The 23697-nt window shown below is 36.6% G+C and overlaps 1 protein-coding gene and 1 pseudogene across 5 annotated transcripts; one reads left to right on the top strand and one right to left on the bottom strand.

Moving 5' to 3' along the window:
* Positions 1-3008: 3008 nt before the first annotated feature.
* On the top strand, positions 3009-15354 carry LOC143890103 (protein disulfide isomerase pTAC5, chloroplastic-like). 5 transcript variants are annotated; one of them, XM_077394657.1, is made up of 7 exons: positions 3009-3713; positions 6088-6183; positions 6390-6482; positions 10283-10526; positions 11262-11299; positions 11399-11503; positions 14832-15354. In XM_077394657.1, the coding sequence occupies exons 1-6, from the start codon at positions 3069-3071 to the stop codon at positions 11498-11500; spliced, it is 1218 nt and encodes a 405-aa protein (XP_077250772.1). In that variant the 5' UTR covers positions 3009-3068; the 3' UTR covers positions 11501-11503; positions 14832-15354. The 5 variants fall into 5 exon arrangements, with proteins under 5 accessions (XP_077250772.1, XP_077250771.1, XP_077250770.1 ...); XM_077394656.1 differs by lacking the exon at positions 14832-15354 and adding an exon at positions 14479-14742; XM_077394655.1 differs by lacking the exon at positions 14832-15354 and adding an exon at positions 14117-14477.
* LOC143891252 (basic blue protein pseudogene) lies at positions 15341-16751 on the bottom strand (annotated as a pseudogene).
* Positions 16752-23697: the final 6946 nt, after the last annotated feature.

Here is a 23697-nt window from a genome sequence, read left to right as displayed (position 1 = left end):
AATGAAATTTTTATTGGAATTTTTTTAAAATAAATTCTTTACTTCAATTTTTTTTCCACTTCGTTTACCATGTAAAAATGTAATAGGGTGCTGATTCTGATTCTTTATTCTGGCAATTCAAACACAGTTCATGGTCTCATGGAGATGCAGCAGATTGTCTTTCACCTATTACACTTTGCCACATTAGATTGTCCATTCACCTATTATTAATATTTATTTATTAATAATAGGTGATAGTGTGCAGGATCTGTTTGGATAGTGTGCAGGATAGTGTGCAGGATCTGTTTGGATTGTAGAAAAAAACATTTCTTGTGGGAAAATCTTTCTAAGAATTTTTTTTTTTTGTTTCCACAATTTAGAGTCAAATAATAAATTTTAGGGATAACATTATAAATTAGGGATTTGCTAGGGTCCATCGGAAAAGGCATTTCACGGCATGGACCCTAGCAATTTCCTATAAATTAAGGGAAGTGATATTTACGCCCCTTTTGATAACCAGGGACACCTAGTGCCATTACGTGGCAATCAAATCCACTGGATTCTTTTGACATCAAGTACATGAGCCCTCCTTTAGTCATTGATATGCTGGCATTGGGTGTTCCTAGTAATCAAAAGGGGCGTAAATATCACTTCCCTCGTTTGGATACCTCATGTTTTTGTATTCATTTGAATTCTAGTTTTGGATACAAAATAGATCTATCATCCTCATGCTCATGTTGTACGAGAGACGGAGGCAGGGACGTCTTGTTGTTGCTGCAAGGTCGAGGAAGAGCAGCGAGGGTGAAGGTAATTGCCACAAATATTGATTTCATTATAATTTCTTGCAGAAAAGATTTGAAAATCAGAATTTGTTTTTCATTGTTGTAGCAGATTTAGAAATCAAAGGATCCGATCCAGTTCCATATCTCAACTGCAAATGTGAGAAATCCAAATCTAAATCTGGGTATCCAAACGTGGCCTACCTGAAATTCAAACATCCGCGTCCTCAACTTTTTCTACTTAGGATTTTTTATTCGTCTCCAATTGTTTTCTTTCACCCCAAGCACACATTGGCAAACTACCAGCTACACGCAACATCAAATAAACTCTTTTCTAATGCAATAAACTTCTATTGATTAATTAATTAGTTAAATATTCATTTTACATTTAATTATTATTTCAATTAACTTATATTTTTGTAAAAAAATATTCAATTTATTCAATTATAATTATTGCACAAAAATAAAATATTTACATTTATACACAAAGTTGTTATTTTTTAATTTTTTATTATTTTCATTTGGTTAAACTTTTATTATCCAAGTCACTAATCATTGGCTAGGATATTTTGATATTTTTATTATGTATATATAGGGGACTGATATCCACAGTCATCTTTTGATAATGGCACTACTCACATTGTTTCACACCTTTTTATTAGCTTTTTCACACAAAGTGAGCAGTTCCATAATAGAAATATCGTAGTGTTGGTAATCAATCTCCTCTATATATTCCAAATTTTTATCATAATTGTTTGGAAGAGAAAAGGGTAGCTGCGTGCTGCGCTCGAGCACAGAAACAGGGGGGTGGGGCTATTGGGGGGTGATCCTAATCATTCATTTGGAAGGCTCCATCATGGATTGGGGGGGGGGGGGGCGCAACCAAAAATCAGCTCCATTGGATCACCAATGGTGTCCATTTGTGCGGCAAAAAATGGACAGATACTGTTTGTCCACAAATCTGTTCACTTTTTGCCCCACAAATGGACACCCTAAGGTGATCTAATGGAGCTGATTTTTGATGGACACCCTACCCATGAAAGGGCCCATAAAATGAATGCTTTGGATCCCACCCAAAATGTGGCCGCACCCTATGTTTCTCTGCTCTAGTGCAGCAACTCTATCCTCTTTTTGGAGATGTTCACTATTTTTTTTTTTGAAAATTTTAAAATTTTGCCACCCTTAACTTTTCTTTTTAAAAGATTTTATGTCAAATTGATATAATACTTGGAGATATCTAAACTACATTACAATCTACTATGTAATAATTTATAGAGGAATGATAGATACAAGGGAGCCCTTGCATCAAGAGCCACAAAAGGGCTCTTCATTGGATCCACGTCATCAAATGTAACTGATTTTACATTTTCAACCGATTTTAAAATGTAACTGAAAATGACGTGGATCCAATGAATAGCCCTTTTGCGGCTCTTTATGCAAGGGCATAGAGCAAGGGCTCCCTTGTATCTATATCATTGCTTTAATTTATAATACATGGCTTTCTTTAGGCTACTGATAGTGGCACTAGCATGCTTTAATAATCGCACAAACTCAACTTGTCTTTTCTTTTTAATTGGTTTATAAGAGGTTTTTATTTGACAGATGTTTAAATAATAAAAGAGAAAGCTGATCCATTTCAAAAATTAAAAAATAAAAGAGAAAGCTGAGTTTGTGCAATTATTAAAACATAGTAGTGCTAATATCAGTAGCCTTCCTTTAACATATTTTTTGTTATTCAAGGTGTTTAATAGCTATAAAGAAATGCATATTTATAAGCTATTTAATAGACAAAATTTAACCTTTATAAGATATGTAATAGCTTTTTTTTTTTTTGAATGGTAAAAAGATTTATTAAGAAGGGAGAAATACAACCACGACCACACCACGACCACGACCACGACCGAGATGATCACTATATGAGAAAAAAAGAAAAGAAAAGAGAGGACAAAACTAGAAAATTAGGCAAGGATAGAAAATCAAAAACCTCCAAGGGGGTCATGTTCCTTGGGCAACCGCCTACTAGTATATTATAACTACTCTTTTTGCACTATAAAGTTGTGGCTAGGGCGAATGTATCATTTCTCTTCAATAAAAATTTGTACAATGAAAATTTTTACATTGAATTACGATGAAAATATTTACGATGGAAAAGTTTTCAATGGAAATATCTTCGACAGAAAAGGTTTACGCAATGAGCGCATGTTAGACTCCCGCCCTTTTAAAAATAATATGAGGTGCTTAGATCAGCGTTATCTATCAAAGTATCAAATATCACACACAAACCTTTTCTTTCTCACTTATCTATTCTTCATGGCTTCTTCTCTTCCCCTCTCTTTTCAAATTCTCCCACCTCTTTATCAAGGATTTCAAACCTCTCTAAAATCCACTTCTTTCCCATTTCAACCCCGAAGAAACCCTAACCCTAACCCTAAACCTAAACCTAAACCCTTACATAGATCTCCCATTTCTGCTTGTTTATCTTCCTCAAATCCTTCCTCTTCCTCCTCGTGGGAACGAGAAGAAGCCCGATGGATCCGAGAAGAGCAACGGTGGATCCGAGAAGAACAGCGATGGATCCGAGAAGAATCTCGGTGGAAATCCGAGCGCGAATTCCTCCTCCGAGAAATTTCCTCACTGAAACTCCGAATTGAAACCCTAGAACGCGAAAAATCATCACAAGGAGCTTCAATTTCAGATACAGTGGCGAATCTCGGATCGCTTTTGCAAGCTTTGAAGGATAAGGATTTTAAATCGGTGAAGAATCAGATTCCTGAAAGCGGTATGGGACCGCGTCCGATTCTGTTGGAAGAAGCAGAGGTTAAGGAGATGGTTTCTGAGGAAATTAGGGGTTTGAAGGAAATTAGGGTTTCAGAGAGTGATAAAGAGGTCGAGAAGAAGAAGAAGAAGAAAGCGTTAAGGAAGGGTTCGGAAGGCAAAGAGATCTTAGCGATGCAGGTTTGCGCGGAATCGGTGTTGATTTCTTGAATTTCTACTTCAAAATTTAAGGCGAGTTTTTAAAATTATTACTATCAATATTTTTATTATCCTTTTCATTGACACAGTTTCTGTTGAATTTTGGTGGATTTTTGCGATTTCTTTTTAAACTGACACACGCAAAGAGAATGGATTTTTGTAGAAGCTGTTTGATTTAGTAGTAACCATAGTTTATGATCTGATGGCTGGAGATTGATGCTGTTTTAGAAATGATACTGAGTAACCTTGTTGAATTTTGAGGCTCTATAGTAGCAACTTGTCTCACTGCTTTTTTAGACTCTTCCACAGTGCTGATTCTTTATCCTATGGTGTTTCTTGTATTACTCAATAGTCTAATTTGATAATTATTACAATAGGCATGCTAAACTCCTCATAGTCATCATGGACTCCCCCGAGTCGACTCCCTTTTACCTTGGACGCGTTCCGTGTTTATCACTATTATGACCGTGTTAACCAAGTACTCGGCCACGTCAACCGAGTACTTGACTGCGTCGTGCCAAGTTGACTAGGATTTTCTTCGGCCGCGTTTCGTGCCGAATCTGCATTTTTTAACACTATGGGTACAATTGTGGGTCTTGAGTTGAATCCTGGCAAGTGCACTAAAAGGGGAAGGTGAGGGCAATAATTTGGTGTCCTTGATGACATGGCTTCCCTTAACCTAAATTCATGATACATATGTATGAGATTCAGATCATTCATCAAGCTAGAGACATCATGGATGGGACATGCAATAAAATCTCACTTGAATGTGATATATCAATATATCATAAAGATAATGAAAAGGTAGAAGAAACTAATTGTGGATTCATAATTCAGTTCCTTCCTTTCAGTAATAATAAAATAAATGTCATAATTGATATTTACATGCCATTATTCAAAATGACCAAAATACTCCCCACATGAATTTCGACAAGTTCTAACTTCCAACACTCACCCCCAAGCTTTCAGAAGTAGAGAAATACCTCAAGGCGTACGATTTTTCTTTAATTCCAATTCGCAAACTCAATCATCTAAGTAGAGCGGGATATGCTTGAACATTACACTTGAACATTAACCTAATTCCTCTAATTTTGTATCTCAAATCCGGAATTTAGGCCTAAATATGCCTTGTCTGTTCAATCCCCTGGTCCCTTGAAAAATTCCTAGGTTTCTCAACCACTTTAGACATCGTGATCTAATACTCTTCAATTGTTACTTTCTATCATAGGTTTCAACTTATGGTTGAATTCTTTTATCAAACCCATTGGTCTCCCATTGTGGCAGACATCTAAAAAATTTTGAGAAAAAACAAGTGATTCCGCAACTACCACATCCACCACATAATCACGGTTCTTCTCCTTTGTCAGAGGCTCAAAGCCCTTGCTGCCAATGCAGCAACCTTCTTCTTCATTACTACGAATCATATACGAAAGACGATAACTGTATGTTAAGCTCATTTGCTGAGTGATAATGGTGATTAATTTCCATTTCAAAAATGGTGATTAATTGGAATCCCCTTGGCGAAGATACTGTAGTTTGTTCATAACTTAGTGGATGTTATTATTTTACATCTAACCAATTCGATGAATCACTGCTAATGGTTCACATCATAATAGTGCTTAACATAATAAGGAAATACTTCACTGCTCTCCACTTTCTCACAAATGATATTCTAGTCGATATCAATATGTTTGGTCATGACATTGAAGATTGAGTTCTGTGAGAGTTTAATGAAACTTTGGTTGTCTCAAAGCAATACATAAGGCCATACCTGAGATGGATCTCCTGCATAGCATAGAATTTCTCAACCATGTGAGCTCTGCATTTAAAAATGGGATGAAAGGGCGCCCCATTGGCTGCAGTCACCAAAGTGCATTTATACTATGAAAAAGTCAAAGAACAATAATTGCACTTCGGTGACGTGCAACCAATGGGGGCACCCTTTCATCCCATTGTTTGCAAGGGCACCCCTGAGTTTAGCATTCCTCTTTTTAAATATTATTTATTATTTTTAATACAATAATTTATGTTTTATTATTTTTAAATAAAATATATAATTTTCTTGCATTCCCTAAAGTTTCATTTTAAATTTTCATTATTTGCATATGTGTCCATCTTTTTTTTAAATGATGAAATTTAATTAACAAAGAAGGGCGATGCCAAATGACCGAGGTGGTCAATTACAATGCATAAATTAAAAACAATATTGGTGGTTCTTTTGTTGTGAATAATTAAATCTATTGGGATGGTTTCATGACAATAACTGTTTGGTAATTTTCAGATGTATGGGTTGATGTAACTTGGTAAAATTTTAGTTTGGCTGCATTCTAAAGCATGATTTCTACATTATTGTCAGGAAGCATTGCAAAAGTTGGGGTTCTATTCAGGTGAGGAAGATATGGAGTACTCTACCTTTTCAAGTGGGACAGAACGTGCTGTAAAAACATGGCAAGTGAGTATTTACTACCCTTGCTACATCCTATTTTGAAAATGAAGTGCAGAAGGCAACACATTAGGGCCTGTAGCATGTCTTAGAAGAGGGCCAATATTATATCATTTTAGCAAAATGACTAAAATACCTTTTATAAGTTCCTCCTTTATACTTTCTGTCTTTGTTCCCTCGCATGGGCTGAAGTCTGAGATTGTCTTGTTTTCCAGGCAACATTAGGTGCTTCTGAAGATGGCATTATGACTTCAGAACTCTTGGAAAGGCTATTCATGGAGCTAGAAATGGTTGATATTGGTTTGAAGGTAAATGAGGATCAGAAAGGAGATTCTCACTCATGTTAATTTTTTATCATTTCTATTATTGCTTATTCGGGAGTAACTATTTAAATTATTGACTTCTGACGTGCCTTTGTCTAATATGCTGCTAGAGTTTGAATTTTGGAGCTTGCAAGTTATGATCTCTAGATATGTTATTGGATATTGATTCAGTTATCAACATTGTAACACATTCGTTATATTTTCATTTTATTTTTTTAACGTAATTTCTGTGTACATTCTGGTACATATCCACTTTCATCATATGAGACCTAAAATTGCATATCAACAGATCTACCCTGATGTCAATGTCTAACCCTTAAATTCATCTTGGAGTTTTGGACTTACCTCAAAGACGAAAGAGAGAGAAGGGGGAAGGAGTTTAGGCTCCAAAGGACAAGAGTTAGTGTGGGCTCCAAAGGAAACTGTTTAATATACAGCTGTTGTCAGCACAATGTTGTCAGTGACCTACTCTCAACTTTTAGAATTCCTATTTTTAGTTTAGTTTTGGGAATTATTAGTATTTTTCCAGAATTTTTCAGAAATAACTCAATGGCTTTCTAGAAAACCAAGAAAGCCATGATTGAACACAAGTTTTGAAATTGGATTAATTCCTAAATTGGAATAGGGGAATCGAAGGAAATCTAAGAGTTTGGGGCAGTGTTCAAAACACGTATGCAGGTCAAAATGTGGCTAAAGCAAATCCTAACTCAGGTGGGTCAAAAGAGTATTGATCGACTTTGTAGTGCAAAATGCAGGCTTGGACAAGAATGCGGCCAACATAAAAGGGAGTCGACTCGACTCCCCCGAGTCGACAACAGTGCAGGGGAGTTTTGAAATTGTGGTTTGGGGTATAATCAAGGCTGAAAATGGAATTCAAGTTGGGTTAAAATTGAGAAGTTTGAAGAATTGTATTTTAGGTGTTCTACTAGAACAAGTGTAGGTTTCTGGGTTTCCATCCAGATGCAAAGTAGCTTGGTAGTTCTTTTATCTCTAATGGTTCTAAGTTAGGAAATTAGATATGTACTGTTATTCGTGGAACTGAAGTAAGAATTTGTTTGTTTGGAGCTTGGGTACTGTTATTCGTGGGGATCTACTGTAACAGTTCATGAAGTTTATTATTGTAGTATTTTCTGCTGCTTGAAATTTGTAGGCACTTCTTTCTAAGTTTCAAAGCATGATTTCCTCCCTAATTGTTTGTTGTGCTTTTTATGGTGTTTTGTATAGTATCTTTGGGTTGAATTCAATTCCTAGAGCCATTTTCACCTCTTTCAAATTTCTGGTTCTATCTGTGGGAATGCTCTACGATGGAACAGACCCCTTTCATGTCACGTTTCTATCTTTTCTTATCATCTTTTTTCCTCTCTTCCCTTTTCATCTTTGTTTCTTTATTTCAAACTATATGAGTGTATCGTACCAGAGCATCGATCTTGAAGCAAATCTGAATATTTTCTAACCCTATCAAAATTCAAATAAGTTGAGTTTTCTGTTGAAGTCTTGACGAAAGAAAGAACCATCTCCCTTTAGGCCACACAACTGACATCATCAGTCGTATAACTCCTCATCCTTTAGATCTGCAAGGAAAATCAATTGATTGAAGGATACCATCCTTGAGGTATGTATTTATAGATAGTTTTCATTGATTTTTTGTTTGATTTCATAGAGCATACGTGGAGTATTTCAATTTTCAGATTTCTGTAAATATAGAGGCTAGATCTAGATTATCTTCAATCAGATCCAAGCATAGGTTACTAGATTTTGAAGGAAAAACAGTCACCTTCCCATCACTTTTTTGGCTACCTAGAGGATGCGCAAGTGGTTTGGATCCATTCCGATCTGTTTTTATTCAAACACTGGAATAATTTATTTGAAGGATTTTTTGACCGATCAAGGGGTATTTTTCAAGATTATTTTTGAAAAATTGAATGAGAAATCAAATCAACCACCTTGTACATTTCTTTAAATGTTTACGGCAGGAAACTCTGAAAGTGCATCATCGAGCAGTTCCATGACCATTTTGATCCCTCCTCTGACCCAAGGAAGTGGTCAGATGGACTACTCTGGAATCCACTGCACAGCCGTTAGACTAGACTGATCGAATTATTTGGAATGGTCACAGACATCCAAGATGTCCCCATTACCAGCGAGTCTTAATTGGGTTATATGAGTAAGAGAATAAAAGAACCAAAGGAATACGATCCCAACTATGACAAATGTGAATTAGAAATACTTACGGTCATATTCAATGCAACCGAGTATTAGTAAGAGATTACTTTTTCTTTGCACTTTCAAAAAAGTATGAGACACAGTAGTACTAGACAATAGTAGATGCATATTCTCATAAATACTGCTAGAGTATATCAGTTACGCCATAAAATAGCAAATCTTACTTAGGGGAGATGTCATTTGAGTAATATTATGGGATGCTCAAGAGAAAATGGGAAGAGTTGGATCATTGCCAGTCCATTGCTCCCATTGTTGAGGACATTCGTGGAATGTACAGGAAGAAATTTTAGTTCCTCATAGGATTGAACCGCAAGCTTGAGCTTTAGAGGGTTCAAGTCCTAAGAAAGGACTATCTTCCACCACTTGTGACAGTGCACAACTACATCAGAGGGAAAGCAAGCAAAAGAGCCAATGCAAAGCCTCCTCGCGTAGTTACTTCTTTGTCTGAGCTATCCTGCTAAAGAATTTGAATCAAAACATGGTGGCAACTCTAGTCTGAGCGAGCTGCACCCTCTCATGTTCAGGAACCATGGACTCTCTCATGACCTGTCTGCACTCCATCTTTTACCTTTCGGTCTTCCCATATGCTGGATATCCGATATCATCTCCGTCATGATTCAATTGGATGCAATCCATTCCATCATGGGCTCTTTCTAGCACATATTCCTAGAAATTCTCTTTCCTCCTTTGCCTCTCATGCCTATCAAGTTTGGACCCCTTCAACACCTTTGTTGTTGCTTCCATAACCTCCTTCGGGCACGTTGCCAGTCATTGCAGATAGACTTCTATCTATTGTCATCGAACTGATGCCCATGTTGCCAATAATGTCATCATCTCTTTCTTGACATGGTAGCATGGTAAACACCACTATCATTCACATTTAATTAATAGTCATAAACCCTATAAGTTTGTAACGTATACTAAGCAACTCATAAAACGTACACACATATTAGTATATGTCACATTACTTTCAAATAATATATAACACATACAAACTATTTACACATAATACATACACACCACGCCACATGTAATTCATATAAATATAATTATATAACACATACCAGTATACTACATAATACAATAAATGACAAAAAAATATCATAAAATCTTTATCATTTTGTTCTTGAATTGTATATGTTTTATATATTTTATTTTTCTATTATTTCCAATATATACCCAAGAGGAACAAAAAGATTTAAAATACTCCAATATATACCCTCCCGAGAAATTTCCCAGACAAATATTTGTGACTATGACATTAGTTGATAATATGCTGATAAAGAGGAATTATATGGTGCCCGAGCGTGTAGTCCAGTGTAGGAGGTAGGACAGAAGTATCACATGATATTTGATCCATCAGCTGCCCACTTTTAATGCATTGTCCCCTTCAGGGATTCATGTCTTGATTGTTGCTTATGAATATATTTAGAAGCTCTTGTCTCATTTATTTTAATGGAAAATTATTCATACAGGCCTCAATGAATGAAAGTTTGCAAGTCTATTATTGTGGTCAATTGGCAGTTTAGTAACGCACGGATGTGGCTTCTATTTTCTGGTAGGATGGTGCAAATGGAGCTGCATTTGCTCCTGTAGCAAGGATCGCTGAGATCCAGAAGACTGTTGTGAAAGAAAGTGATGTTGCAGAAGTTGATGTATCTCAACATAGGGTGTTTCTTCTTGGAGAGAATCGGTGGGAAGAGCCATCCAGACTTACAGGCAGTGACATACAAATAATCGGAAACAATGCTGGGGCTGCTACAAAGTGCCTTACTTGTCGTGGGGAAGGCCACTTACTATGCACAGGTATTTGCTATATAATATGAGTTAAGAAATACCCACTCGAGTTTTGGCCAGCTTAATAGAGAACAAACATAAAAGTCGCCCATTGTTTTCCTTTGGCGAGGTTACTAAGGAAAAAGAAGAATAAGTCAGAGAGAGATTATAACCTTTCTTATCTTGAATCTTATTAATAATGAGGCACAATTACGAAGCTTCCCTTGATTAGTCAACTAATTGGAAGAGGGAAATGTATATATAAGCATAAACACTAAAGAATAAATAAAACATAAAAAATTCCAACTGTCAACAATAGTACAATACGACATGTTGCTAACAGAGACCATCCAAGTCTTGGATGCTTCTGATTCTAGCCTAGATTCTTCACAGGCTAATGGTGCTGGAGTCCTTGAAGTGTTTGATTCTCACTTGTTCATATTAAAGACCACCCAAGTCTTGGACACTCCTGATTCTATCTTAGGTCATTCACAAACTAATGATGCTGAAGTCCTTGATTTATTAGATGTAATTGACTCAAAACTATTAAGCTGTGAATGGATGTCATAGATGTATGATTACATCTTACCTATATGGGGGAAGGCATATTTTAAAATTAATTGAAAGAGGGATTTTTATGTGAAAGTCGGAGGAAATCTTGGTTTTTTGGACTTTCGGGACATTTTCCAATAAAACATTACATCACTTATCGTCTCAAAAAAAAAAAAATAATACATTGCTTATGAATCCTTTATTTTGTCACAGAGTGTGATGGGACTGGTGAACCGAACATTGAAGAGCAGGTTCGATGGGCTTTGACATCTTCTGTCTCTGTTTCTCCTTTGGTGTTTGCTGCATTATATTTCGCCTTTGTTTTTTTATTTCTGAATTTTATGTCTCAGTTTTTGGAGTGGGTGGATGAAGGAGCAAAGTGTCCTTACTGTGAAGGCATGGGGTACACCACCTGTGATGCATGCGAAGGGAAACGGATGATCCCAATATAAGAGGTAACCATACATATTTTTATATATCTCTTTAATATAGATTTAGTTATCATGATATCTTTAGGATTCGACCAAGAAATGCTAAATGTCTGATTTTTGTAGTCTTTTATCTTAAGCATTGGATGCCCGTTCGGGATGGGTCCAAGACCATGCCTGTTTCTATTTTAAAGCAGCTATACCTGCATATACATGCATTTAGATCATGTATATGCATGCCTTGCAGTCTTTTCCTTTTTATTTGTTATATGTATTATCTGTGTGTCGTACAATACTCCACTAAAATAGATAACTGTATTAGTGTCCATATCTAAGTGCTGAAATAACCATATTCCACTAAAATTGTTGTCTGTATTATGGTCCATGTCTTAAGTGTTGAAATAAATTGATGAGGTTCTTTTTCCATCAGAGCTGAACAATGTTGTTGTTTTTTTCTTTCTTTTTTAATATGAAGAAATAAAGAGGCACCATATTTTTTTATCCCTTATACTTTTGTTTTGAAGTATTCGGTATTCACTATGGAATAGATACATGTTCTACAAGATCAATGTCCTTAATTTAATATACATGCTCCCTATGCTTCCTTGTAGGACTAAAAAATACATTTTACATTGTAATAAAAGTCTAAGCTCAACCTAACCTTAGCCTAAGGCTGAGCAAGAGGAGATCCTTCGAGTATCCACGTTGCTTACATTAGCAAAGAGATTACAGGAGGTGCAATGCCTTATCCATATGAGTGCACGATGCAGGGCAGTGGGCTGTAGGGCAATAGAGGCATATGTAGCACTTTCTGGCGCACTTCGCACGTATGCATCTTTGCGAGGTCTGATTAGATGCCTTAAAATTTCTATATTGATATTTAGGTTGTTCATCACGATCGGGCTTGGTTCTGGTTAGTCATAGAGCATGGTCACCATCTATCGTGATTTGAACCACATGTTAGCGGCCAGGCATGTAACGACAGTTAGGTTAGTGATCGGTCGTGAAGCAATGGTTAGATAGCTAACTAACTGTTCTCTGATGGTCAGACTGGTGAATCAGGGGACGGTCTGGATTGTGTACTTGTGATTGAGAATTCATCTTGCATCTAGCGAACCAGATGTAGAGGAATATATGGATTAAAACTGTGATTTCTAGAGCTTTCAAATGGCTTTTTGCTTTGTTCTTTTTTGCGTTAAATTTCTCTTTCGTTATGGTTTCTGTTTTCTGCATAAGAAAAACCTAGTTTCCAGTCACAAATTAAATTCAAGGGTAGTTAGGACTTGGGACCTATTTCCGTTAGTGCATTATGTCAGGACATTCTATGATCTTCTGGAAAAAGGTGAGATCAATGTTATTGCTGCGGAAGAATAGCTTCTCATTCCATGCATTCTATCAGTACTCTGTGTTTTTTTTCCTTTCTGTTGCTTCCGATTGTATTTACAAAAAAGATTTGGGCTGTTGGGTCATGAAAGAACTAAATTGGTTCGATTCTGAAACTTGAGAACCACATTCTTTCTTTGAATCAATGTTGTTGCTTCTTCAGTCAATGTTGGGTATTTCTTGTTTAACCCGTGGGGGCTGTATGACAGCTATTATAAGCTCTGCTTGGATTACCTGGGGTGCCCCAGTCTCACTTTGCTTAGAACTTATCCAGTCTTTTGAAGTTAAACAGCTTATATGTTAGGCATTTCAGTTTTTTGGATTACTTAAAGCAAGTTTTTCACTTACTCTTAATACTGAATCAGCTTAGTTCTTGAGCATTTGAATAGACCCATGTATTTCAGCCTATGAAAATACCCCTTCTTTAAACAATTGCAGTCCTCTTTGTTTTACACTTTTCTATTACCTGTTAAAAGGGTGTATGATTTCCTAAACGCTATCACCAGCTAATCACACAAGTGTTTAATAAAGTGAGGAGTGTCATTATCAGAACAAGGGAGTGTGGATATCATTCCTGTAAAATACATAGAGAAATTGGTTGGAAGATGTATAAAAGATGACTGGTTCATTGATCCGAATTTGCAATTTTAATAGCAAATTAAAAAAAAAACATAATAGCTCTTCCTTCTTCCTTTGTAGACTCTCAAGTCTCAACGATCTCCTCTAACCAAAGATTAGACAATGATTCTATCAAACATACCCACCAAAAGAACAACGTAACAAACATGAAATTCACATGTGGTAATTCTTCAGCCCAAGCTGCACTAATAACTTAATTGATTTTGAGCTTAAATAATTGTTATTTTTTTTATATATTTTCTTTGAATTAAGAGAAATTCCCTTATGTTTTATGAGATCAATGAGGGTGGCAATAGAGGGCAATGGGTAAGACTTGTGATGGCCAACAATATTCATGGACCTGCTTGCTTTACTACGGCAATGGATCCATGCTATAAATGGCCGATTTCCTTTTGCCTTGTTCACTTTGGATTTTTTGAGAATTGATTGAGTCCAAAACTGATTATTGGACAAAAAAATTAAACGCAATTTTGAGTCTAATAATCTGTTTTGGAGTCAAAATCCAACTGAACAGGGCCTTAATAATGAATAAATGGTCCAGTAGTGTGTAGCTGGCACTTCTGAAGGTTAATGATAGTTTACAGCGGACCAGTGGTGACACTAATGAAAAATCTTCAGGTGGATGGAAAACAAGCCAAGGTGGAGATTGTTGGGAAGTTGCCTTGTTTCCTCCACGTTGAGTGAGAAGCAAAAATAGAAAGTTGCCTTCATTCCTGATTATAGGGGGAAAGTATGCTGGTTTAGGTTTTTACAAAACCTGGGTATAAAAAGATATTCTATTCACGGCCAAAATTGTAGAAGGCTAAGGGGCAGCAAGAGCGGGTTTTCTCTTGAGAGAGAGAGAGAGAGTTGCTTCTTGGGGCTTTTTCTCGGGTTGCACTTATGTACGGTCTTAATTGAGATGATAAGGAAAAGGGTTTGTGAGTTTGTAGGTTTGTCGGTTCATCTTGTTGTAATCCTTGTATTTTGATTTCTCACAGCGAAGATTGTGTTCTCGCCCATATTGTTCCCTAAGCACTATGAGGAAGCGGATCTCAACGAATCTCCAATCTCCACCAGCCAATCAATCTTTGAGACGTAGGCAATTTAGCTTAACCTCATAAGATATGGTGTTCATTTTGTGGTAGATATGGTGTTCATTTTGTGGTTTGTGTTTATTTTTATTTCTTCGTTTAGTTGTGCATGATCGAATCGGAATTGCCCCGCAGATTTTCTCAACAAATATGATTACCTCTTGCATGTGATATATTTACCTATTGGTTCTATGTAGTCATGATAGATGTACCCATGCTTAAGGTCTTGATGGGTTTAACATGGTTTGTATATGGTGCAGATGTACTCTCTTAGCTTCCCCTTGGAAAATAAATTTCCTTGGTCTCTTGAAAAAATTGGTAGTCAATTGATTCAGGCAAGTGATCAAACGGGCAACCGATAAATCATCTGTTCGCGAGCGATTGCACCTTTAATTTGGTGCTTTAACTTGAAATTAGCTGAATATGTTGAACTGCTACCAGTTTTGGCACATTTGCGCACACACCATCAGCCAACAGTTTTGGCACATTTGCACACACACCATCAGCCAATAGTCTCTCTCTCTCTCTCTCTCTCTCTCTCTCTCTCTCTCTCTCATATGCAACAAGAGTGTTCAAGCAAACCTTATATATCTTATTCATAATTCACCCATACATATTATATAGATATAGATAGTTCATACATCATACTACCAGTCTACCAACAACGATCTTTATTGAGAATCATACAAGAGTGATCGCCCTTCAGGGTCTTAATCCCATGCTAAAACATACCTTAAAAGTAATCTAAATGACAAGTAGCGCCTTTCCATCAGTTTGCATTGACCTGGATCTTCATCCCGGCCTCACAGTGGCCTGGAAGACTGCAGATGAAGAAGTTGGCCCCCTTCTTTAGACTGAACTTGTCGTTCCCACTCGTTGCAGCCTTGGATGTACCAGCCTTGCAACTTCTATACTCCGCAATATTAGCTGGAACCACGTTATGTTGCCCAGCTGCGTAGTTGAATACTGCAGTAGACAAGGATCCTACAATTAGTAACTTTGGATTGGTCTGGAAATTATTTTCTAGAGGGAACCTAATGAAATATTTAAGGGGCACATGTGTACTATAAGCAAACCATTTTAAACCGTCGAGTCCTTGAAATGGGGTCCATCTATCATGACTATACAGAGCCAAACAGGTAAGTATGTCAGAAGTGTTGCCCACTAAGTGTCTTTTAGGTAGGTGCCTAACCGTGACTTTCTTTTTAGTGTTTTTCCTTCCTGAAAATGACTTCATTTTTAGGGGAAAAAAAACAGAAACACAGGTGTGGAAATATTGCCATTGTAGGGGCTGTTAGGATTTTAGGGAAAATTTATATTGGAAATTTTTTTCAATGGAAAATGCATTTTCCAGCCTTTGGTTAACTCATTTCACATGGAGTTTTTATTTTCTAAAATTGAAAATTTTCCATGTGTTCAAGGAAAATTGAAAACCTACTATTCCACAGAAAAATTTATTTTTCATAATTTTCGTTTTTGTAGATCCATTAGTCCCTGTTTTGATTTTAAGAGAAATATTTATGGCTGGAAAAATTTTCATTTTCCACAATTTAGCGGGTGATCATATGATTGTGGTTAAGAGGAATATTATCGTAAATTGAAGGACCTTTTTCCTGCATAAGTGAAAATAAGGCTCTGTTCCTTTCAACGTAATATGGGTGTAAATACAAATTTTGAAGTCACTTTCACACTTAAAAATGAGCATAAAATTTGTTTCACTTCCATTTTACGTTGAAAGAAACAGAGCCTAAGGCCTTGTTCATCTTGCTGGAATTTTCTGGAAAAGTTTTGAAAGTAAAAAATATAACTTGAACCGACCCTATTCATATTTTATTCAGAGGGGCCTTTAATTTTACAATGATATCACTATAGTAATATCATTTCCCTCAAAATTGTGGAAAGAAAAAAAACTTTCCCAATAAAAATTTTCATCAGAAATGCTTTTCATGCAATCCAAACAGGGGAAATGAAAATAAGTGGGTACAAACAGGGAATATACCGAGAGTGTCTCCTATAGCAAAGGGTCTTCCACTAGCCCAATCTTCATATGAGACTGAGAAACCCCACCCTTGTGAGTCCCCAACCACATGGGTCGTGGAAGCACTTGTGCCACTCGACCAACATATTACTATGAAAGCAAGAAACACAGCCACTATGCAACTGCCTCTTCCCAGAGCCATTTCCTTTGCTTGGTTTCCTACTCTGAAGAGAAACTCAAGTATGATATTTATAAGGTATTGGAGGTGGGGGCATTGTTAGTATTTCCAATATTTAAACTGATCTTTGCTTGATAGAGGAGGTCTCTTTCATTCTCATCTCATCCCTATGTGTACCCACTACTGCAAAAGGAACACTTTTGCATCTCTAAATCAAGAGATGATGAGAAATTATCACCTTAGGGATTATATCCTCTAATCTAATTTAATATAACAAATACAAAATCAATTCACATGTTAGAAGCGAGCCTCTAAACCATGATTTAGGCAGTGTTTGGCAACCATGAAAAATTATTCCATGGAATACTCGTGGGCTCAATTGTCTGAGAGGGGCAGCCCCAAACATGGCCTTAAGATTAAGAGATTATTTCATTGACGTTTACTTTATTTCCAACACGACCAATCTCCAATTTTCAGCAGATAAAAAATAAGTAATTATTCAATCACGAAGTTGATTTGGGGCTCTATAATAATGTTAAGATGAAGATAAGAAAATAGTATTAGTGCAAATCCACAAGTTAGGCACGATTAGCAGGGCTAATGGGAAAAGAAAACAATTCAGATAACATTCTATGTGAGTAGATATGCATTTGCCTTAGCATCCGTATCAATCTTAAGCATTAGTAAAATTGCTCGGGTGATTTGGCCACTTGGAGCACTTAAGACGAATCTTTTGTTTGACAAATAGGATCTAACCAATGTGTTGGGTGGTGATATTAAATCTAGGCTATGTTTTGATAGGAGACGCTCATGTTTCTTGTCTTTTAGTATTTACTTGTACCCTTTTACAGCTCTTTAAATACTAAAAAACAAGAAAGATGAGCGTCTTGATATCAAAAATGTTTGTGTTGAAATCATTTCCCTTTGTTTATTGTAAGAGGGATGAGACGTATTACCGTGATGGGATTTTGCTCAATTTCTTGTCATGTGAAAAGCTCTTGTGAGGCCAAAAGTCAAAATGAGCCGCTTTATATTAGGGAAATGATATCAGCACAAATATATTTTGATATTTGCACAAATCCAGCTGTCTTTTCTTCTTTAATTGGCTCGTGAGAGCTTCTTGAGAAATGTAATAATCTTTTGACGGCTCTTTAAATACTAAAAGACAAGATGGGTTAGTAAAAATATCAAAATATGATTGTGCTGATATCACTTACATTATTGTTTCGACGCTGCAGCTTCTAGCGCAAGGAAATGCAAAAAACAAAATAGGGTTTTTGCTCTTGGAGAAGCTAAGTTTGCATCTCTGTTTTCTGTTTGTAACTTGTTGCTGCCATTTTTTCTCACATACATAGCTCATTGTTGACAACGTTAAATCTATAGTCTGATTTGTGTGAGTTGCATTTGTTACTTGCTCTATTTTTTTTTCTTTCTTTTGCTTGTGTGGGTACTATATATACTGATCTATTTTTTGCAACTATTCTAGTCTCTACTAGGGTTGTTCTGCCTAATATTTGGTATCAGAGCTATAAGTTTTTAGATCAGTGTAGAGGAGTGTTTATCTTGTTGTAGAATTGTCCCAGATGAATGACAAAGTTACACCCAAGTTTGAGATTCCAAGGTTTCATGGCATAAACTTTACATGGTGGAAACAAAAAATGTATGTTGTGTTAGTCAATGATGGTTGTATTGTTACTCTTTTGGGGAGAGAAAAGAAACCAAAAGAAATAAAAGATGAGTTTGATGAAAAGACCAAATTGCACATGCAAATTTGCTTCTTGCTTAGGACGATACCATATTGTTCAATGTTGAAACTAAGACAATTGCAGAGGGGAGGTGGGAGAATTTTGAAGAAGGTATACGAGAGAAAGTCATTGGCAAGCAAGATCTTCTTGAAGAGGAACAAGTCAAGATCAAAATCCAAAGGGAGAAAGAAAGTAAAATGTTAGAATTTTGGCAAAATTAGTCATGTGAAGAGAGACTGCGACTTAGAAAAGGAGTGGTGGAGAGGACTCAAAACCTGGTTCTAATACTTCCCAAAGGAAATTTGTTAGAAGAGAACAATTCCAATGTTCTAAAAAGTGGAGATGTGATGGCACTGTTAGAGATGGTTGATAGGATGAAGCATTAGATTCTTAGCTCGGGTGCATCTTTTCTTATGACACCCAATTTGGATTGGTTCCATACACCACTCGTGCGATGGCGGTGTTTTCTATATGGGAGACAATAATTAGTGTAAAGTAGTGGGACTTGGAGATGTGAGGATCAAGATGCTTAATGGTGCTGTGTGCACCATATTGGATGTTCGCTATGTAATAAAGAAAAGTCTTCTATCACTTGGAAAGTTTGATCAACATGATTTAAAATTCACAGGAGAAAATGGTCATTTGAAAGTTGTTAAAGGCAAATTGGTAGTGGCAAAGGGGGATTTTGCGGGCTGCTTATACATGTTGGCTGGAGAAACTTTGGTGGGGGTGCAGTTGTTACAAGCACTAGGATTGAGTCTTTCATATTATGGCACAAGCTGTTAGGTCACATGTGCGAGTGGATTTTAGGTACTCTATAAACAAAATCTTCTTTCTAATTTAAAGTCTACTTTAGATTTCTATAAAGATTGCTTGTTTCAAAACAAACGTAGGTTGTCTTTTTCTTTATCATCCAATAGAAGTAAAAGCTTTCTTAAATTGATTCATGCCGGTACATGGGAATCACCAGTAGAATCTTTAAGTGCTTGTTCATAATTTGTCTCTTCCATTAATGATTTTTCACAGAAACATAGATTTTATACTTAAAAGAATTGAATTTTTTGGAAAATTTACGAAATTAAAAGCATTGGTCAAGAACCACAAGTTTTTGAAGATCAAGTGTCCAAGGACTAATTAATTTTCAAAAAACAAAAGTGTCCAAGGACTAACAACAGAGGAGGGTTTTATTCCAATGAGTTTTAATAAATTTTACAGTGAGCATAGTATTCAAAGGTACTTGACAGTTCCGGGCACACCACAACGAAATGGTATGGGTGAAAGGATGAATCAAACTCTATTGGAGAGTACATGGAGTACTGTAAAATTTGATAAATACTTTTAGGTTGAGGTTGTTAATATAACTTACTACTTGGTGAATATGTCACCTACCATATCTCTTGACTTAAAAATTCTGTAAGAGATTAGGACAAGCAAGCCTATAAATTGCTCTTCCATGTCCGTGTTTGGTTGTGATGCTTATATGTGGGTTCCTAAGGAGAAGAAACCCATGATAGATATGAATTCTAAGAGACGTATCTTTCTAGATTATGAAAGTGTGACAAAGGGAGATGGATTCCAGGGTCTTACTGCCTGCAAACTTGTTATTACCTGAGATCTTGTCTTTCATGGTTGTTTGGTTGCTCATTTTAGGAGGGATTGTAGGAGTTTCAAATGCTTGAGATCTTCCAAAGATCTCCCCAAAGCATGTTTGGTTGTCATTTAGACCTTTGATCACTAGACAACTTCTAGACATCATTATTGCATTTTATCTTAGGTGGCGCCTACGTGGCGGAGATGCCCCCCCCCCCCCCCCCCAATAATTTTCTCCCCTTTTTTCACCAAAATGGAGAAATTTGTGTGGAGAATTAGGAGAAGATTCTTGTCTTATTCTCTCTCTCTTTCTCTCTCTTCCCTTTCTCTCTCTTCCACCCTATATTTTGATAACGACACCCTACACCTTCCGCTAATTTTCTTGCGCAACCAAACATTACTCACAAATCTTCCTCCTAATATTCTTCCCATCTTCCATGCTTGTCTTTTTCTCTTTGACTTATTCTTCTCCTAATCTCCCAGCCATCTATAAGCAACCAAATAGAGCAGAAGAGTTTATGTAGAGGAATTCAAGTGATCCAAAAGCAAGAGTAGTTGAATTTGAGCTTGTTGTTGATAGAGATCGGGGATAGCCTGATGCTCTTGAAGGTCAACAAGAGATTGTTCAAGATTAAGAACTTGAGGTTGAGCATGAAGAACTTTAAGATTTACACCAAGATGAGACTCCACTTATGGAAGCCCATGTCAGTTCTAGTAGGCCTAGAAGGTCAATCAGGCCTCCCACTAGGTTGTGTGATTATGTACGTCTTTCAAGTCTTAAGATAATAATGCTAGTGCTCATCAGAGGAACGTAAGCCAACTTCTTATATATACTCTTGTGAGGCGGTCAATGTTAGTTAGTTGAGATGCTCCATGGAGGAGGAAATGAAGACCTTGCTTATAAATAAGATATGAAGTCTCGTGGAGTTGCCCATAGGGCGCATGGCAATTAGTTGTAGATGGGTTTACAAGTTGAATCACAGGGGAACGCCGACATATACAAGTCTTACTTAGTGATAAAGGGTTATACTTAGAAGGCAGGTATTGATTTTGATGAGATTTTTTCTCTGTTTGTTTGTACTACTAACATTAGAGTTGTTTTAGCTTTGGCAGTTGTTCTAGATTTCAAGCTAGAGCTATTAGATGTAAAAAAATATTTTTACATGGGGAGCTCAAGGAAGAAATTTATATGACGCATACTGAAGGATTTGGTGAGAGAAACAAAAGAAATTTGATTTGTCAGTTGAACAAGTCGCTTTATAGTTTAAAGCAGACCCCAACGTATTGGTACACGCAATTTGATTCTTTCATTGTAAGCCTTGGTTTTCATCAATGTGAGGCTAATCAATGTGCATATTTATTGTAATTATAGTGATGGTTACTTCAGAGTATATTGATGACATGATTGTTGTAAGAAATAGCAAGAAACGCCAAGGCTCGATTGGCTAAGGAATTTGAAATAAAGGATTGAAGGGTCGTGAGTAAAATTCATGGGTTGAATGTAATTAAGGAGAGGAGGCATAGGAAAATCTGGTTAAGACAAAAAAGTTATGTTGAGAAGATTATGTGATGCTTCAATATGCAGTGTTAAATTTATGAGTAGTCCGTTTCCAACCCATATTATTGGTACAGTAACCTAGCGCACAAAAGTAGGGAAGGCAGCCGTGTCTTAAGTGTTATTTTAAAACATTACTTAACGATCCCTTTGGATCTTTGGAAATGAAAAACAAAGAAAAAGTTGATTTTAACGAGATGGGTTTGATGTACCTTTCAAGATGGCTTGTGCTTGAACGTGTGTAATTGACCATCCTCGTAGCTTTCTCGAGCACGGCAAAGGCCCGGAAGCGCCCCTTGATACTTCTCTTGCCTTACACACCAATAGGTCTATGAGAAACATCTCAAAAGTGAACTCTCTCTCTCTCTCTCTCAATGAGTTCTAGTGTTGTGGTGTATAGCAAGAGGGGCAAAGGGTCTCCTTTATAGGCAAAAGCTCCCATAGAGCTTTCCTAAAGTGCCCAAATTCGTTTAGCAATTAAACCTTAATTAGAAAGTGCAATTAAAGTCATCTTTCTCTTCCCAAATGTTTCCAAATTTAAGGGATTACCCTATAAACATGAAAAGTTACTAAACATACAAGGCCACACTCAAATTAGCAAGCCTAAACATAGCAATCATTGTCTTTTAGGGATTCTATCAAGTTTAGAAACTTTCCAATAGTCCTCACTTGGCCTGCATAGGCTTTATTCCTTCCATATCAACAACTTTATATTCCGTTCAATAAGTGTACCAACAATGGATCATGTAATCATTGGAAAGTTAAATTATCCAATGACCTCCCCACGATCATAATGCTAGCAAACTTATCGATATGAATTAAACATGGTCCACTTTATGTCATTACTGACATTCTGCTTACAAAAACATCCATTCAATGTGCGCTATACAAATAATGGAAAAGCAGACAACTTTATTAATCAGGATCAAGCTCAAAAGTGATCACATTACAATATCTATAACCTTTATGCAAACTCCCACCAATCAACGTAATCGGACTTACCCACCAACCTTATGCGCACTTTATGGTCATTAACGACCTTAAGTGGTAAGCCTCTCGTTATTGGATCTGCTAACATAAGTGCGGTACTTATGTACCCAATAGACTTTAATTGATCATGAATTATCTTCCTCAAGACAATATGTCAAAACATTAACTAAGGAAAAAATAAAACTGCAATGGAATTATCACAACACATTCTCAGTAACTTGTTGAACACCCTGAGACAAAATTTCACAACTACAAGGCATAGTTTAGGGCCTTGTAACACACCATAAACTCCAAACCCTAGGTGGAAGCAACTAATGGTGCATATATATCTTACGTTCTTCCACCATTTAAGAATTTCTGCCAAAATATGCTTAAGCAGAACTCTAGGTGTCTGATAATTACAAAATCGAAATCAGATCAACCAATTTCCTTAGGGTCATCTGATTTACTATACGTGAGTCTTCAGTCCCTTGCAAACAACACACAACCTTCTTTGCAGCTTCCCAATGATCCATTCATAGGATCACATTGATACCTTCTAAGCTGGCCCACCACATAAGTTATGCTGAGATAGGTGCAAACTTAACCATTAATGAGATTCCTAATAGTGGAACTATAAGGGATTCTCTTCATTTACTCCTATTTGATCCGGGGACTTGTAAAGTTAACTGAATATATTCTCACTAACCGTAAGGGAACCACTAGTGGGGCCTTATCCATGTTGACAATTTAAGGACCTTTGTCATTGTAGGCTTTCTAATATATTCTAAGTAATCCTTAAGTCCCAACTATGTGATCATAGATTTCTGTCATACAAAAAGTTCCACCTAAATCTTTTACACCAATATTCCTTCAAAGACATAGTCAATATGGAACTACAGTAATTCATCACCTTTGGGCAGAAAAATTACCCATGCCAGGAGCCAACACTAGCTTGCTTGGTCTCATTACAACATGGAAAAAATATTGTTGGCCAAGGAGGGAAGGTGCATTTTGCTGCCAACATTTTCCCAATTTTGGATGTGACAAATAAGATTTCCTCTCTCTCTCTCTCATGCAACGATAATGTTCAAGCAAACCCCATATATCT

This window comes from Tasmannia lanceolata, unplaced genomic scaffold (genome assembly GCF_043159265.1).
Source record: "Tasmannia lanceolata isolate RefF3 unplaced genomic scaffold, GAP_Taslan_0.1 ptg000013l, whole genome shotgun sequence".
Classification (NCBI taxonomy): Eukaryota; Viridiplantae; Streptophyta; class Magnoliopsida; order Canellales; family Winteraceae; genus Tasmannia; species Tasmannia lanceolata.
This window is presented reverse-complemented; position numbering and strand designations above follow the sequence as displayed.